Below are 17,062 nucleotides of genomic sequence, written 5' to 3' on the forward strand. Positions count from 1 at the left end.
ATATCATTATGGAATTTGAGCAAATCATTTACCGACACAAGCAGGTATACAATGTATTATTTTATCTTTATTTCGCATCTCACGAGCATAGCTCACTTGGCAAGGCATAAGACTTTGGTTCTTTAGATCGGAAGATGGTGAGTTCGAGCCTCATCACGGTCACACAAACTTTTATAAACAAAATATTGTTCAAACTTTTCATTTATATTTTCTTGCATTTTCTAAAGACTCCTTTCGTGATAATTTTTTTTTCATATTTAGTTTAATTTATTCTATTGTTTTTCTTTTATTGTTTCTTTTCTTTGTCTTTTTTTCTTGTTTAATTTTATTTTTCTTTATTTTTCTTTGATTCATATAATATTGGCAGGATAAGGAGAGGAGGGAACTAAAGACCCATTCAGTGATTTGCTCATCCGGACGATCGTAAAATCATCAAAATTCACCTTTGTCATTGTCATAGATGTGGTAACATAGCCTGCTAGTGGTTCAGCAGAAAACCGTGTGACACATAATATACATTTGGCTACATTTTATTATACGATAAATACGAATTTATTAAGCATGGTAACAAATATTCTCTAGCAGATCGGTTATACGATGGAACTGGTAGGCATAGGCCTATTATAAATTCGGGATATTAAATATCTTCCTGACGAGACAGATCTGCGCATGTGGTCAAAGACGATTCCTTACTAGCCACAGACCGTCCGCTGGAATTAGTTGAATCGCTATGGCTGTTGGTCGGACCTCTCATCTCTCCACATCGATTGTGACCTATCCCCGACATTGCCCTTATGAACTCACATCCTCCTGTTTTATTCAATACGCTGGCGAAGTTACGTAATAATCGGATTAACTACCATAGCAATAGGTGAAAACAATTTTTGAATATACCGCGTTATACACTGATACGTTCAGGCGGTACCTCTTCATTGAACCATATCATGCTGCACCTGTAAGATCTTTGAAAAGACCAGTATTGTATTCAATCTATGATTGCAGACATACACAGTACAGGTGATGAGTGTAACCTGCTTGTAGCGCAGCGCGATATGTTCAAAATTGTTTTCACCTATTGCTATGGTAATTAATCCGATTAATTACGCAACTTCACCAGCGTATAATGGCGAATAAATTCTGACCATCACTTGGCTTGTTGGATTAGTCTATAGACGAATCTAAATTCACGCATTCCTACACCTGACTAGCAGCCTTTAGTTGGGTAGCCGTCGGCTACAATGCACTCAAAATGTGAAATGATTCGGCCTTGGCGGAAATTTTAAACTGCATTCCATCACCCGTTTACACCTTCTGTGAAAACACAGGCAGACAAAAGAATAACACAATACAGTTCCCTTCGACAAAACACACAGCATGGTCTATTCGCTGTTGAAGTGACATAATAATCGGATTAACTACACGCGGTATCTATGCATTGATGTACTTGCGAACAAAAGGACTATGTGTGAATAGATGCGACGGGATTACCTACGGAATTCTCTCCATGTATATTATTAGCTATTATTCTATTAATCCTCCTCGTCCTTGCATCTTCTCTAGGTGTTAGGCGGCTTTTATTTGCACAATTGGACGCTCAAAACACCAGTTTGGTGCTAGCGGCTACCCAAAGATGTCCGACCAAATCCTGACCATGACTTGGCTACTTGGATTCGTCTATACTACAATTCGCTGTCGAAGTGACGTAATAATCGCAATAACTACCATCAAGCAGATTGCACTAATCACCCGCGTATGTCACCAAACATAGATTGAATACCACTCTTTTCATAAATACTAATCTTACATGGCGAGTGATTAGCATTTCTTTGACAACTATGGTTTAATGCATAGGTGCCACGTGAACGATGAAGTGCAGGGCTATATAGTCAATATTGTATTCATCAATTGCTATGGTAGTTAATCCGATTAATTACGTCACATCGACAGCGAATAGCCTATAGTATGGGTTCAAGTGGAACAAAAAATAGTGTATGTCCATTGCTAGCTATGGTAATTAATCATGTTAGTGTTTACATCACTACTTCGGTGAAGACAAGAGAAGTGCGCCTTCTCTACCAACGCCTGTGATATAACAGGTGCAAGCGAAACAAAATTGAATGACCAGAATAGTTTCCTTTGTCAGATGAATTGATTGAAGTTTTTGAAGACACTCTATTCTTGATGGGACAATAGATTCAAATATGGAATAATTATTATTCCTCATCTATTTTTTTTATTGAAAAAACTGCAATTGTGGCAACAGAACAATATTTATTTTGATTTCATTTCAAGTAGAAACAAAATCGTGCTTAAGCCAAAAACGCACCCTAGCTCAAGAATTGGGATGGCACAAAGGTGCAACATAGGTTTTTATTGCAAAGAGAGGACAGACAAGTAGTTACAACACATCTGTCTAACCGTGGGTTTCGCTATTATTTAGAATAAAATGCTTTTACTAGTTTCTATAAAACCACAAAATTACTAAAAAAACTATAAAAAAACTAAAAAAAAAAAAAAAAGCACCTAAAATTAAAAGTAGAAAGGTAGATTTGAAGAAAGATAAAAGAACATGTCAAAAAGTTAAAATTAAGCGAGAATGAAAAAAGCGGAACCGGTGCCCGGACCATGCTCTCTTCAGCATGTCTTCAGTTCAAGTCTGACGCTCTATCAATTGAGCTATCTGATCCTGATATACTGAAACAGTCGTTATTATGTCAATACAATTGATTGGTGTTACAACATACTTAGATGGAATGCATAGCCACCCAGTGCCAGTATATATTTGCTCAAACTCCAAATACAACAAGCAACCAATTTTATTGAGGGCGTTTCTTAGGTATATCCTTGTAGACGGGGTTTTACGGTATGTATGCAAAACTTTCTAACACATATTTATGAAATACCGTGTTTCAGCTTACAAAAATATTTGAGATTCACACTATTGGTCCTAGTACATGTCATTCTAAGTGACATTTATACATGTGTACATACCTAATCAGGAGTATCATAGGGGTACCTGTGAAATACTCTTGGTATACCAATGCCATATATGTTCGTGCAGTAGCCAAAGAAAATTGATCAGTGGGACTCCAAACTCTATGCTTAATACTGTGGGAATATTTTCGTATTGGATTGTTTGGGTACAAAAATATCGAAAAATCAAATTATGATTGGCATAAAAAAATGTGAGCATTCCAAACATTGTGCAAATACCGTGTAGTGCATGTAAATTGCAAAATGCATCACACACAGATCAGGTAAAAGACAACACTGCGCAAATAGGCACACACATAAGATAAAAATTTGCTAGGGCTATGGTGAAGCAATATGCTATTCCAGTTGAAATCCCCCATGGAAGACATGACCTTAATATTCCACACAGGGGGTGTAGATCTCAAATGGAGTCACCCATTCAGGTAACCCCATTTTAAATTCACACCCCCTATGTGGAAGGTTAAGGTCATGTCTTCCATATGGGGTGTACAGATTTCAACTGGAAATAGCCCAATCTCTATTCCCCCAGTGAGTGAAATGATGGAATCAATTATATTGGTTAAAACCAGGGACATGCTAAATGACTATCCACGCAATGGCAGTAACCTATTTATGATGCATGTACAATGTAGTAAGGCATTTGGCTCTGGCTTTTTTTGTCGGAGTCAGATGATAAACTTCATATGTAATTGTTGCATTCAAAGATCATATAATAACAAAATTTAACACTCAACATGTAACATTCCACTACATTTTAGACTGAAATTATATATGACTTCTGCTCATTAATTAAATAACTGCACTCATCATTGAAGGGTCAAAATAACATTGTCACTTGTACTGTACTTACCATCATAACTATCTTTATTGATTTGATTACAGTGTATATCGTGTATATACCGTAAAGCCATATTATAACATTTTCATACAAAATAGATTAGCATTTCTTTGCCATAAAATGTTTGCTTTTACTGTCGGATATATCCCCTTTTATTTTTGAGCTGAACAACTAAGGCAAAGCAAAGCAAATTAGAATTTACTACCAGCACTGATGTCACCAATACATATCACTCCTTCGGTTGTGTTATGGTACGAGCTTTTGTTGTGTAGATCACCGTCCCACACGCCATGTACGTACTGTGTTATGAACATCGTGTATGCGTTCGACTAATCATAATAATAAAACAACGGTTCCTGCATTTTATTCAAAATCCGAGACTTCAGCACCTAGAGTCTTGATTTTTGATAATCGTGTAAAAAAAAAAAGGGATTTTGAAAAATACTGAGGGCGTCCTCCTCTGCAAATGTTATAATATGGCTTTAAATATTAAGGTGCTAAAACAATTTTTTACTACAGGAATTAAGAACTTTCATAAAATAATTAGAGTTATCAAAGAATTACCATATACGCATTTTATGGTATTATACACATGGTGCAATCTTCAAGGGGAACATTTCATTAAGGCAGCTGTGTACTCTAGACATTGTTTCTTTCGCAAAATTGAGTTTTTTTGATATGTTTGTACTTTGTTATGTTTTTTATAAATACAAGGAATGAAAATCCAGATTTGTAAACTCCAACTGCAATATTTTAAGGATTTTATTTCACTATTCCATTCGTGTTTGAAATTGAAAAGGAAAGAAAATCTTTGTTGTACCAGCAGGGTACACGCGGCAAACAACGCATCGCGTTGCGTGTCGCTCAATTTGTTAACGCACAAATACGCTACGCATACGCGGACGCTTATCTGCATCTTGTGGCGCATCTTATGGAAACGCCACGGAAGCACAAAAACCTAGTGGTCAAATGGCTCCGTTTTAGCTGATAAAATGTGGGTTTTTTCAAGTTTTTTCCCCCGATTTAAATATCAAGTTATGAATGGATTTCGCTCAAACTTCTCAAGGGGCCGTACATTTACCCGATGTTTATGTAATGTAAGGTAGAAAAATAAAAACTGCCACATTCTCCTGCGAGAATCGATGAAAGTGCAAAATGTGACCACTTTAAACTTCAACGGCCATTATTTCAATGTTCATTTTCTCGGTAAAATTACGATTTAGGTACACGATAACTCAATAAATACAGCATCTATAGGTAAGCAAATATGATCATCGTAAAAAGCATGATCGACTCAAGAAACAGTTTTCTCATTTTTTTATATTTTGGTCTATTTCCGATTTTAGGCATCATTTTGTGCAAATAGGCGTTTGTGAATTTTAAAAAGTTCAATTTGATGCCTTATATGGTCAATATCTCAAAAAATAAGGCCAATATCAAAAAAAATAAAATCAACGCTTTTGGAATGGAGCCTCAAGATTGAGCTAAAAACAAAATAAAATATTTTGGAAAGAGCGTTTTTTTGTTATGATGTACCTAACAAATATTGCCAAAAACTCACTTTTTGTGATTTTCTTCATAATTGTTGTTTTTACCCCAAATCTGTATTTATATTAAGATTTATTGATGTCTTGCCTTCATAAAAATGTATACTTTTATATGTTTTTTTTTTTTTTTTACAAAGTTATTGCACTTTTACTACATGTATGTCTGAGAGTACACAGCCTCCTTAAATCAATGCACCATATCATTTTTGCATTTATCAAATGGCTTTGAGTTGAAATTGGAAGTATTGTCAAGGTCAGAGTCAAACAATTTAGTTTCAAGATGATGATATAGTTAACCATTAAAATCTCTGCAACCTCGCTTAATCTCATCCTCAGCGGCGGCACCCAGTTATTGTGGGTTTTTGTGTGTGTGTTTCTTTGGTTGTTGTTGTTATTGTTTGTGTTTTGTTTGTTTGTTTTTTTGTTGTTGTTGTTTTGTTTTTTGCTTGGAGAAGGGAAACAAGAAACTTAACCTTTTAGGGGGAAATATAAGACAAAAACATAATTTTTGGCCCAATTATTGACTGGGGAGCAATGCACAAGTTTGGGGAGGAAATGCTCCCTTCCTGGAACATCCACTGCCCATGCTGTATGCCTCAAGGACACTTGAGGTAAGGTGTATTGTAGATGCAATTAGTTTTATCAGACTTGTTTCTTTTATTATTATCATCAAGCCTTTTCAAAAATGGACATTTTGCCCTTAGGTGACAGAAAAACATGTGGAAGGACCTTGTTTTTGCACCTTATTCTGTGATTACTTAATCCTAGATGTCCCAACTTTAAGATCAGGACCACAAACCCTGTCATCATTTTCACAATGCATACTTGAACTTATTACACTTGGGGGTTGTTCAAGAGTTATCTGGTTCAAATCCTGGGCCAGGTTTGTTTACTTTTTAGGTCCTTGAGCAACTTCAGGAAAAATAATAATTTGCTATCTAGGTCAGTTCATTGTTGTCATTTATCCAAATTTATACTCCTTTCTTTCTCCACAGGTCTCTCAACTCAAGAGACGGGCCAAAAGATTATCTGGTGATTTCAGCAGCAAGCCACCTCCAGAACCTCTAGAAACACTTATAGATGATGACACAATGGAATCCTTTGAAGAACTTAATATGGTAATGGACTCCGATGATGAGAAAGAAACAACGAAGAAAGCAAACTCCAAATCAACCGAAGTCTGATCATAGGTTCTCGTCTTGTTAGTTTGTAGCTAGAAATAGGTTATTTATTTAAAAAAAATGATCAATTAAGAATCCTTGTGTGTGTTATAACTAGGCATGGGTTCATTAGCAATATAAGGCTAGTCTCCATGACCAATAATTATGGCAGCCATTTTGGAAATGTCAGCCATTTTAAAATTACAGACATTGCACCTGTAATAATAGCTTAGTAACTGCATGCCTATCCTATCCATTCCAAAACGTATACACCATACCAGACAGTTGTTATTTCTGCTATGTATGTTTTTGAGAGAATGATTTTATTTCAAAGACATTTGGTGCAGTTAGTGGGCTAAAATCTAAGGGTTATACTATCATCTTTCTCGCTTATCTTTTCACCTGAACAGGATTTTCTCAGAAACAACCAGGTATGATGCATGGCTAACATAAATACCAAATACTGCTCAACTGCAAAATGTATGCATGAAACAAATATAGTGATAAACCAAACTAAGGAAGTCTTCTATTTCCCACTTCCTTACTCATCCTCACACTAGGTATTTTATACACGAGTAGGCCTGTGTGAAGAATTTCCATTAAAAAAAGTACATGTCTCATCCAGCAAACACAAAACATTTAACAGAAAACGTTAAATGTCGGGTTATATAAAGGGTATAAAACATTTTAATTACATTCAACTTTTACATGAAAACTTTCTGCAAAAACGTTCTAACATGTTGTTTAAGTGTTGACAAAAATTTTTGCAAAAATGTTTGCCCAAACATAGTTTTGCAATACAATTCTGACAATGCATTGGTGTAGTGCATTTTCATATCAAACATTGTATAAACGTTTTCATGACCTTTATATAATCCGACATTTAAATGTTATTAAAATGTTTTTAATAAAAGGTGTTTATAAGACGTTTATAATGTTATAAGAACATTTTTGTATTGGCTGGGTCAATTTACCTTTGTCATCCGTTCTCTAGTAAGTTGACAAGCTTCAATGGTATAACATACTCAAAACTTTCAAATCACATAATCTTGCCTAAAAAGTTATTTAAACAAATTGTAAAAGAAACTTCATATGTGATGTGATCGAGGGGGATGTGTCTGATGTCGCTAATATTTAATTGCTCAAATTTAATTGTTATTGTTTTCAGCAACTGATAAATTGTCAATAACCAGTAGTTCAATTTTCACGGGTTTTGCATCAAATGCAACATTTTTTAGGGCTGGTAAATGATGTAAAACAAACACAAAATTAAATGATGTAAAACAAACACAAAATTGAATATTTTTGACTTTAGGCTCATTTCCCATGATTATGTCACATATAAGATGGTTTTCAATAATACATAGATCCTGGGTGTCTCTACCGGAAGTCAAATTCCTTCCCATAAGGTAATGGGAATATTGCATAACAATAGCTACAGCTCAGAGGCTAATCCATCTCCTTTATCATGCACAATGCATAATTATATATTGTCAGAAGCCATTTCGGAACAGACTTCCGACGGACAAACCTAATATACCACATATTGACCATGTATACAAAAAGTTATGCTATAACCATGTCAGCTGTATCCATCAAAAATGTGAATATTGGACAAATTAAAATATAAAAATAATAAAGTGTAAAAGTTTCTGTATCTGAATATACTGAATCAATGGGCTATTCCACTTGAAATCCAACCTCCTTCACCCATGGAAGACATTACCTTAATCTTCCACACAGGGAGTGTGAATATGAAATTGGATTACCTGAATGGGTAATTCCATTTGAAATCTACACCCTCCTGTGTGGAAGATTAAGGTCATGTCTTCCATAGAATAGTATAGATTTCAACTGGAATTGCCCAGTATAACTTCTCTAGAAATGCAACTTGTTACAAATATATTCTGCAGCATTATGATGTAATATGCAAATCTGGTTCTCACCGCATGGCTAGGTATCAATGGATGAAAGGGCAATTTTAAATCGCACAATTATTATGATTTTGTTCATGTAGTTTTGTACATGCGTTTTGTTGTATTAACAAATATTTTTTATGTAAAATTCCATATACTACCGTACATGTTTTATTTTTCACTTGTTTTTGTTCCACATGCCCACCCAGTATAGGTGGATCAAATTATTCCCTCTGGGAAGCTATGGGTCAGTTTTATGTGACTTCACATGGGTTTTTTTGTTGTTGTTGGATTTTTTGGGGGGGGGGGGCACTGGGGCACCCTAGATGTCTTTTGTGTCTGACACCGCAAACAAGTGTTGCACTGCATGAAAATGCATATACAAGTAGTACAATATGAAGTGAATGTACATGTAGCAATTTTAGTTTATGTCAATCACTTTCTGTTATTCAGAAGTAAAAGTCACAGGGTATAAAAACAATATCAGAAGGTCAAAGGTCATAAAGTCTTCAGATTTAATATATATATGGTTTAATCCATTATAAGTTTATTTTGCATGATATCTTTGCCAGGAATTTTGAGATGTGTGATGGGATCTTAATGGTCGTATCATAATAGCAGTTGCAGCAATGGAGAGAGAAATTCCTGGGTGATTAAATAAATTACTATTAGGGATTTTGCAAACACTGATCAATAGTGGCCTATATTGCTAAAAACAATTGTTTGCAACTGCTTTGTATGATGTGGGTATTTGGTCTTTATGATATCAGACTTTTAAGTAGGATAGAACACACAATGACCAAAATATTACTAAATATGCTGATTATGGGCTGCATATTTTTTTGTTAGGTACAAGCATAGGATCTACACCATATCCCAAAACCCATCCTTAGTTATTATGTATTACCTCAACATATCCTTACCTTTTAAGTAAGAGTTTTACTGTGTCATGTACCAATTTGTATATTTTGTTTATTGTCATCAGAAGCCTGTATTGCAGTAATGTAGTTATTTAATTATAATGGGCTTCCAAGGTGCTATATTATATTGTATTATGGTAGCAAAGTTAGCAAAGAGGAGCAACCCTTTATTGAATTATTTTGAAGCACATTGTGTGTATAAAATGATGCATGTATACTTTAACCACTGTTGGACCCAGGAGCGTATTGGGCTATTTCAGTTGAAATCCAACTCCAATGCAAGACATAACCTAAATCTTCCACACAGGGAGTATTAATTTCAAATGGGTTACCTAAATGGATGATTCTACTTGAAATCAACATCTCCTGAGAAACTAAGGTCATATCTTCCATAGGGGGTGTATGGAATTGCCCATTGCATAGAGGGCATATGTGATGCAATCCAACCAGGCTAAGGGCAGCAATTGTGAAATTGACAACTTTTTACATATAAAAACAATATGTAGCAAATAAAAACCAATGAAGTCAAATATACATTGTTAAAGCTTGTAACTTCATAACCAGATGGAACTAGGGATGTATGGAATTTATATCCAAGTTTCATTTTTGCCGACATTAGCCTGAGTGGACTAAATCGGGTCACATGCAAGTTGGTGATAATAACACCCATTTTCAAAATTGCCTTCTTAGCCTGGTGGACCACATTGTGTGTGTGTGTTTAGAAAAATTAACATGCACATCTTATTGAAAATATTGTAGTAAAAATGTTATTTTGTATGTTTTGTCCATAAGTCAAGATTTGGAATAAAAGTGAAAGAATTGTCCCATCTTCAACACATTTTTGCATAAGATGTGCATACTTATTTCCCATTAAGACCCTTGAATTTGACAGATATTTCTGGAAAGTTTTCAAAAATGTTGTAACTACAGGATGCTCTTTAAGTGCAGAATCAGATTTGGAGGTGTATCTTTGTTGGTTTTTTTATTATTATTTCTTCCTTAACCTGGGACACTCAATCAGTTGAAAACACAATTAATCATTTGTTCTGCCTTGAGGACCAGGGAAGTGTATGTATGCCATCCAATGTAAGTTCACGTCTAGTAGAGAACTCATCGTAATTGTGGGCGTCGGGGTCAGTTGTGAATCGGTCTATGACTATTTTAATATTAAAATGTGTGACAAGGTAGAGCCAAATGAATCATTTATCACTCAAAAGCAACATCATTTCTTCACATTACATTTTTCTCATTTAATAGGAGATAATATGCTGCAAATTACATTAAAAAAATTGGTGTTATGTTTCTTGAGTTAACAATTATTTTCCCTTCGCTGGAAACTATTATATGGGATATGCAAAGCATCTGATCATAATGTTGTGATCATAGTTGAGAATTGATTTTAGTGACAACCAAGGCATTATGATTTATGGTTTTACATAAAGGTGTTAACACAGACTATAAGTAGTAAATATTTATTTTGTATATTTTCAACTCAAATACCTTTGAAAATATAAAAGAGTAAAATTGAAAACACTTGTCAACAGGTGTACACTGAGACCATTATTTCTGAAGTGTTACTATTATGTGTTTAATTAACTTAGACACAAGGTTTTATTGTACTGGTATTATTGAAAATTGTATTGTTCATTAAAGGGATCCAAAATGAGCGTTTATTGCGTTTTGACAGTATTTTTTGTGGGACATGAGAGCACCTCAGACCTGTCGAATTGCATTCTGAATACGAAGCATGTCTTTCTGATATCAAATAATTTTAATTTGGTTAAAATCACAATATAATACAAATTTTATGACAAATTATAAAAATTTGATATTTTTCAAATTTTGATATATAACAGTCCTCAAAGTAAATTATATAAATCTAATGATATATTCTTAAAGTGTATGTAGCAGGGAGGAAAAGCCGACGGTCAATTGAAAATTTTGACCTTTCATATTGAAGATATGGATTTTTTTCCCAAAAGACCTAATTTTTTTTTGGTGTTTTGGGAAAAAATCCATATCTTCAATCTGAAAGGTCAAAATTTTCAATTGATCATCGGCTTTTCATCCCACCTACATACACTTTAAGTATAAATCATCAGATTTATAAAGTTTACTTCAAGTACTGTTAAATATCAAAAATATTAATTTTAATGATTTGCCATAAAATGTGTATTAAATTTGAATTTCAAAAATCAAAATTATTTGATATCAGAATGACATTCTTCATATTCAGAATGCAATTCGATATGTCTGATGTGCTCTAATGTCCCAAAATAAATACTGTCCAAACGTTCATACCCCAGCCCTTAAGTATGATGAAAAAAAAATGTTTTTACATCTTAGAACCTAACCTGTATTTTAATTTTCAGCAAAGCAACAAATTTCTGAATGCCATTTATATTCAATTTCTCCTGATATTAGCTTGATGACCTATTTAAAACCAAATCTGATGCTTGACGTTGTGGACCTCATTTTGAAAATTGGCCATGAATAGATTTAGATATATTTATTCAAATTATATAGCTGAGTCAGTGGCAGTGGTTTTGCTTGTAAGTGCTGAATTTCATTGGTTCCTTGATGTCGTCTGTCACACAGTAGACGGCATCGGCGCGCATATGTAGCGTGTTGTAGGCATAATATGAATGTGATAATCTTTGTGTCTAGGTTAATTAAACACATAATAGAACAATTTTTCTGTATGTTTAATTATAACATATGCAAAAAGTTTGTGACTTAGTTTGATTTTCAAAATATATAGATATTGTTATGTCACCCTTTGTTTCCAGAATATGATTATAGCAAAGGAAGAACCAATCAATGCATTTGTTGTTTTTTAATGTTGTATTATTTGTTGTATTATTATATTATATTGTTGTTTTAGTGCAATTATTAACATCTTATTTTAGGAAAATATACCTTTTTTATGGGAGGGTTGAAAGAAGTACAGTTTGCAACAGCTACTTGATACTATGAAACAAAGACACTCTTTGTTCACAAAGTGCGGGAAAATATCTACAGTCTTTAAGTGAACATGAATTCTTCCGACTAGTTGGTAAACTTTGGTGAAGGAATTTAGTTTAGTGATCTTACTGAAGGTAGTCCAATGTATTCCTTGCTTTTAGTAACAGTGCAGCCATGCTCCAGGTGAAGTACTTGCATGTGTTAGGACATTTCACATATTACTTTACGCATACGCGCACGTGTGGGGATTATGCCGGTTATAAGGAAAATATTACCTGCCTATCTTATGTAAGGATTTGCAGGTGCATACCAGGTCAGAGGTAATTGTAGTATCAAAATTAACCCGGGGCAGTAAACCCACATGAGAAATCACTGCATTTTGTTGTTGTTGTTATTGTTTGGAAAGGAGCCAACAAAATAAAGTAAACTGATTAATTTCAATCTAAACACAGCTTTTTACCCCCAAATATGCTTATTATGTATGACATCTACCATTAATATGAGTGGTTCTGCTATAGTCCGTTTGGCTTTATTGAGGCAGTACTTTGTTGCAGTAGTTTGTGCATGTACAGATGTGCCGCCTTTGGTGATGCATGTAACACCACACTTTGAGTCGATGCATACTGTGCCCACCGGAGAATGCACTGATGTCACTGCCTTGAGGAAGCCAATTGAACTATAAACAGATGGGTAATACAATTATAAGTCATTGCAAATTCACCAAATTAGTTAGAAAAATTAGAAAGCAATCATATATTTTTTTGTTTCTATATATTGTACAGAAAAGATGATTTTATACACCACTTGTATTGTTATCTTGATCATAATTCTTTAATGTCTGCTTACCATGTATGCAGGCCAGTAGTCAAGGGATCTGGGAGTGTGATGCACCCCTTCCACTCAACAAAAATGACACTTTTCAGGGTAAAACTTCAAATGTACTCAAGAAGGTTAAAATTAGAAAGAGCAAAAGTTAAACTTTTAATGTTAATGTTAAACTGTTTTAAGTCCACATAAGCAATGTGGGGGGATCCACATTTTGGTAATTCTGCATCACCATCCCTCCCAACTACCTAGCTACAGGCCTGCAGGTATGCAAATAAGTTGACATTTTGCAGGTCCATTTGTGATGCTTCCAAGCATTGCACAATATCAGTTCCAATCTCTTTCATTTAACAAGCAATAAGGTGCTGAAACCTCCATCTGAATTGAACTACCACTTCATGGGTTGCAATTCATTATTCGAAGACAAGAAAAGTGTTTGTGCAACAGCTGACTTTCATTTAAAATTTGTAGCACTCTGAAGGTAGTGATGATCACAAGAGTTGAGTTGCTTCCAGGAGCAACTCTAATCACCTCATAAACAATCTCAAAATTAATATGAGATAAATATTCATTTATCAAGTTTTTGGAGGATTCCTCAACAAATTGAAATTCTAAACCTAACATGATACAGCCATTGCACGATGACTTTCTAACACTCGCATAACAAAATAGTTTCATGTTGAGCACACCACCCCAACTCAGCCTGTATGTGATTCAATCTGTATATGATTTATTAAAGATATTCTCCCAAGTTGTATGTACTTATTTCCAAGTCAAAGAAAATTCTCATGCCAAATTGTTAAATCTTGTTGAATAAATATGTATGTAATTTAAGAAAGCAAGTGGTGCAAAATTATTTATGCACTTAAAACTTTCTCAAATCCCACAGTAAAAATATCATAAAAATGATGTGTGATGTATTAATAATAAAGAGCAATATCCTTGTTAAGATTATTAGAGTAAATGGTGGCAGAGATCAACCATATAGTTTGATCACCTCGTAATTGATGGGAATTAATTACCGAAAAGTAGACCCACATTAAGAGTGATATAGATGACCTCTCTATATTTTGCATGTTAAAGAAAGTAGACAAGAGTATATAACCCCGTACAACTTGAAATAATAATTTGGGTGCTTCTGACAAGGTGTCACAAGGCAGTTCTTGAACTGCATTATATTTATATTAATATACAATGTTATAAGGGCCACTGATAATGAGCTGATCAAACTATAGACTAAAGTGGCAAGTTTTCTGTTTTATGGTAAACAAATAAAATGTCGAAAAACACAGAATTGGTGAAATTTCAGGATCAATTGGGAAATAGAAAAAGCCATGTATGGAATTTGGCCTTTTAGAACACAGAAAACTTGTCACTCTACCATAGATATATCTATGAAACTCAGGAATCTTGATGAGGATACTTCTGATGTAGGATTAGCAAGTGTTCAACTTATAGCTCTAAAGAAGTTGTGTATAATGTCGGCCATTTTAGACTAATCTTATTTTTCTACAATGTTCTGTAATCCAATAACTCCATATCGTGTATTTCCTGATTTGTATCAGGTTTATAGGTTAAATGTGATGTACATAGAAAAGTTATGAAAATGATAAAATATATGAGTATGAGATTACTTGTGTGGTGTCAGTGTCCAATTTTCTGATTGAAGGTGGAGTATGCAACAGGCTATTCTGTACTAAGTATGTGTTTATCTTGGTGAATAAAAGGAATTATTTTGAGACCCAGCTGTGTATATATCACCTGATAGAAAGAAGATAAGGATAATGAACTGAGTGCAATGCATTCGTCAAGATAATCGCACGCGCCGTGGAGATATTGCATTTAGCTTGAGAGCCGATAGGCTCGAAAGCTAAATACAATAACTCCATGGCAAGTGCAATTATCTTGACGAATGCATTTGCACGAGACATTATCCGTCATACACTTTGAGTGTAGGCCTATTAAAACAATAGGCAATATTAATTGTTGCATTCATTATATTAGTTTTAATATTAGGGAAAATATCTTACATTTTAAAAACACCGTCAGGACATTGACCAGCTATGTAGCATTTAACTGGTAAAGAAAATCAATCCCTGTAATCAATGGTATCGATTGCGCCATACGTCATACTTAGGTAACTTATTCACGCATGGTTTAATTGACTTGACTTTATGTTGTGATCATTTAATATCGTGGTTTCGAACACAGAGAGCACTGAACCAGTTGGAAATGATCGATTTAGATGTCAGACTAGTACTACGGTGAATATCAACTGGACTTTAAAGCTCTATAATTTGAACTACTTATATTAAAACACACGACATTGGGATTTAACAATTTGTTCAGTATTATCATAGGCCTTCAAACACATGTGTTTGAAGGCCTATGGTATTATAAAGCATGATCATGATATTATGCGCTAGTGTGTGTTTCCAGGCCCGGCTATGTTATTTTAGATATAGGCCTACATGTATTTCATTTGTAAAATGCTGAATATTTTGCAATGGTGTCATCTTGTATAATTATGATCCACCTGTTTTGGCCCTTTTAATTAATAGAAGCTCGATTATTCTCATTTGATCTTTGATTTATTTGAGGTCATTAATCATAATTTATGACAATGATATTTGCAAGGGTGCAACTCTACTAGTCTTATTACAAGACTGCCCTATCCCAACCCTAAACCCTAATCCTAAACTCCGTAACGAGGACTGGACTCAAGTCTAGCGAGTTGCACCCTATTCGGTAATTGTACCCTATTATAGAACACCGTTTGTAACTATACCATTTTAACACCACAGAATGTATATTCGTACTTTTTTGTTGGTATATATATCGAACAGAAAATTATATAGTTATGTGATCTCTGTGTCTAAAGCGCCACCTAACTCTACTGTATGGTTATGTGAAAGTAGTATTTCTAGTATTTGAGCGTGCACGTATTATCTAGAATCTATTGTTTAGCGTGCAGGTTTTAGATAATGCATTGTTTAGCGTGCAGGTTTATATAATTTGGGCTGTGAAGGGTAGTTCGCGAAAAAATTGCACGGGAGAAGAATACATAACGATGAATAGAAACGGGCACTAGAAGTGTATTGCAGGATAAACCATTATTTTGTGTTGCATGCAAAAGTAATGGTTGCTGTTGTTACATAGAACTTCAGTGACTCACCAGTCACCAACCATCTGAAGAACCTCCAAAGAGTCCTCTAAATTAAGGAATGATCAATATCAAGGGTCTTTCAGCACTCTGTTTTGGTAAAATTCAAGGGTCTTTAGGGCTGTGCTCTCCAAAAAAGGGATCTTTCCGGTGAAGCATACCCATATGGTCATTTGTGTGAGTGCCCCCCCTTAAAGTTGTGAAATCGTGCGCAACATTGAAAGAACTTGCCAAAAGATTGTTTAACTTGTACAAACTTGCTAAAGTTGCAGAAGGTTGGGTCAGTTAGCTTGAGGTCAATTACCATGAGGTCAGTTACCATGGTGACAAAGTTGCCGAATATTGCCAGACATGTGGCTTTTATAAGTGGGAGTTGGGACATGTGAACAGCAGTGGTGTAAATTTCTGTATCACATGGGAGATGCCGGTAAAGGGAAAGGGCACTCGGTTGGCAAGTAAATGAGACATTTATCAGAAACCCATGCATCATCAGGCGTCAACATTGGGATGGACCATCCACCCTGGCAAAATATTCGGGGGATTTATCACCCCCCCCCCCGATCTATGATAATCGTGCCGAGTTTGAAAAAGCTACCATTTCAGAACCGAAGTTATAAAAGAGGAGGTAGAACTTACTGATGAATGACCCTCATGTTTTAAGAATAAGAAGCTTGCTATCTACTCAAGATAGCAAAAATTACAATTGAAAAAGGCATGCAGGGTGTCACTGAAAGA

General features: G+C 34.7%; 1 protein-coding gene across 7 annotated transcripts in view; it reads left to right on the forward strand.

Moving 5' to 3' along the window:
- Positions 1 to 7,603, forward strand: part of LOC140138020 (EVI5-like protein) — a 69,927-nt gene extending 62,324 nt beyond the window's left edge. For 5 of the 7 annotated variants that reach the window (XM_072159851.1, XM_072159852.1, XM_072159853.1 and 2 more), the window contains one exon: positions 6,375 to 7,603. In XM_072159851.1, coding sequence (XP_072015952.1) covers positions 6,375 to 6,563 — 189 coding nt within the window. In that variant the 3' untranslated portion in view covers positions 6,564 to 7,603. The remainder of the gene's footprint in view (positions 1 to 6,374) is intronic. The other 2 variants (XM_072159855.1, XM_072159856.1) reach the window with 2 other exon arrangements.
- Positions 7,604 to 17,062: the final 9,459 nt, after the last annotated feature.

Source organism: Amphiura filiformis, chromosome 17 (assembly GCF_039555335.1).
Source record: "Amphiura filiformis chromosome 17, Afil_fr2py, whole genome shotgun sequence".
Taxonomy (NCBI): Eukaryota; Metazoa; Echinodermata; class Ophiuroidea; order Amphilepidida; family Amphiuridae; genus Amphiura; species Amphiura filiformis.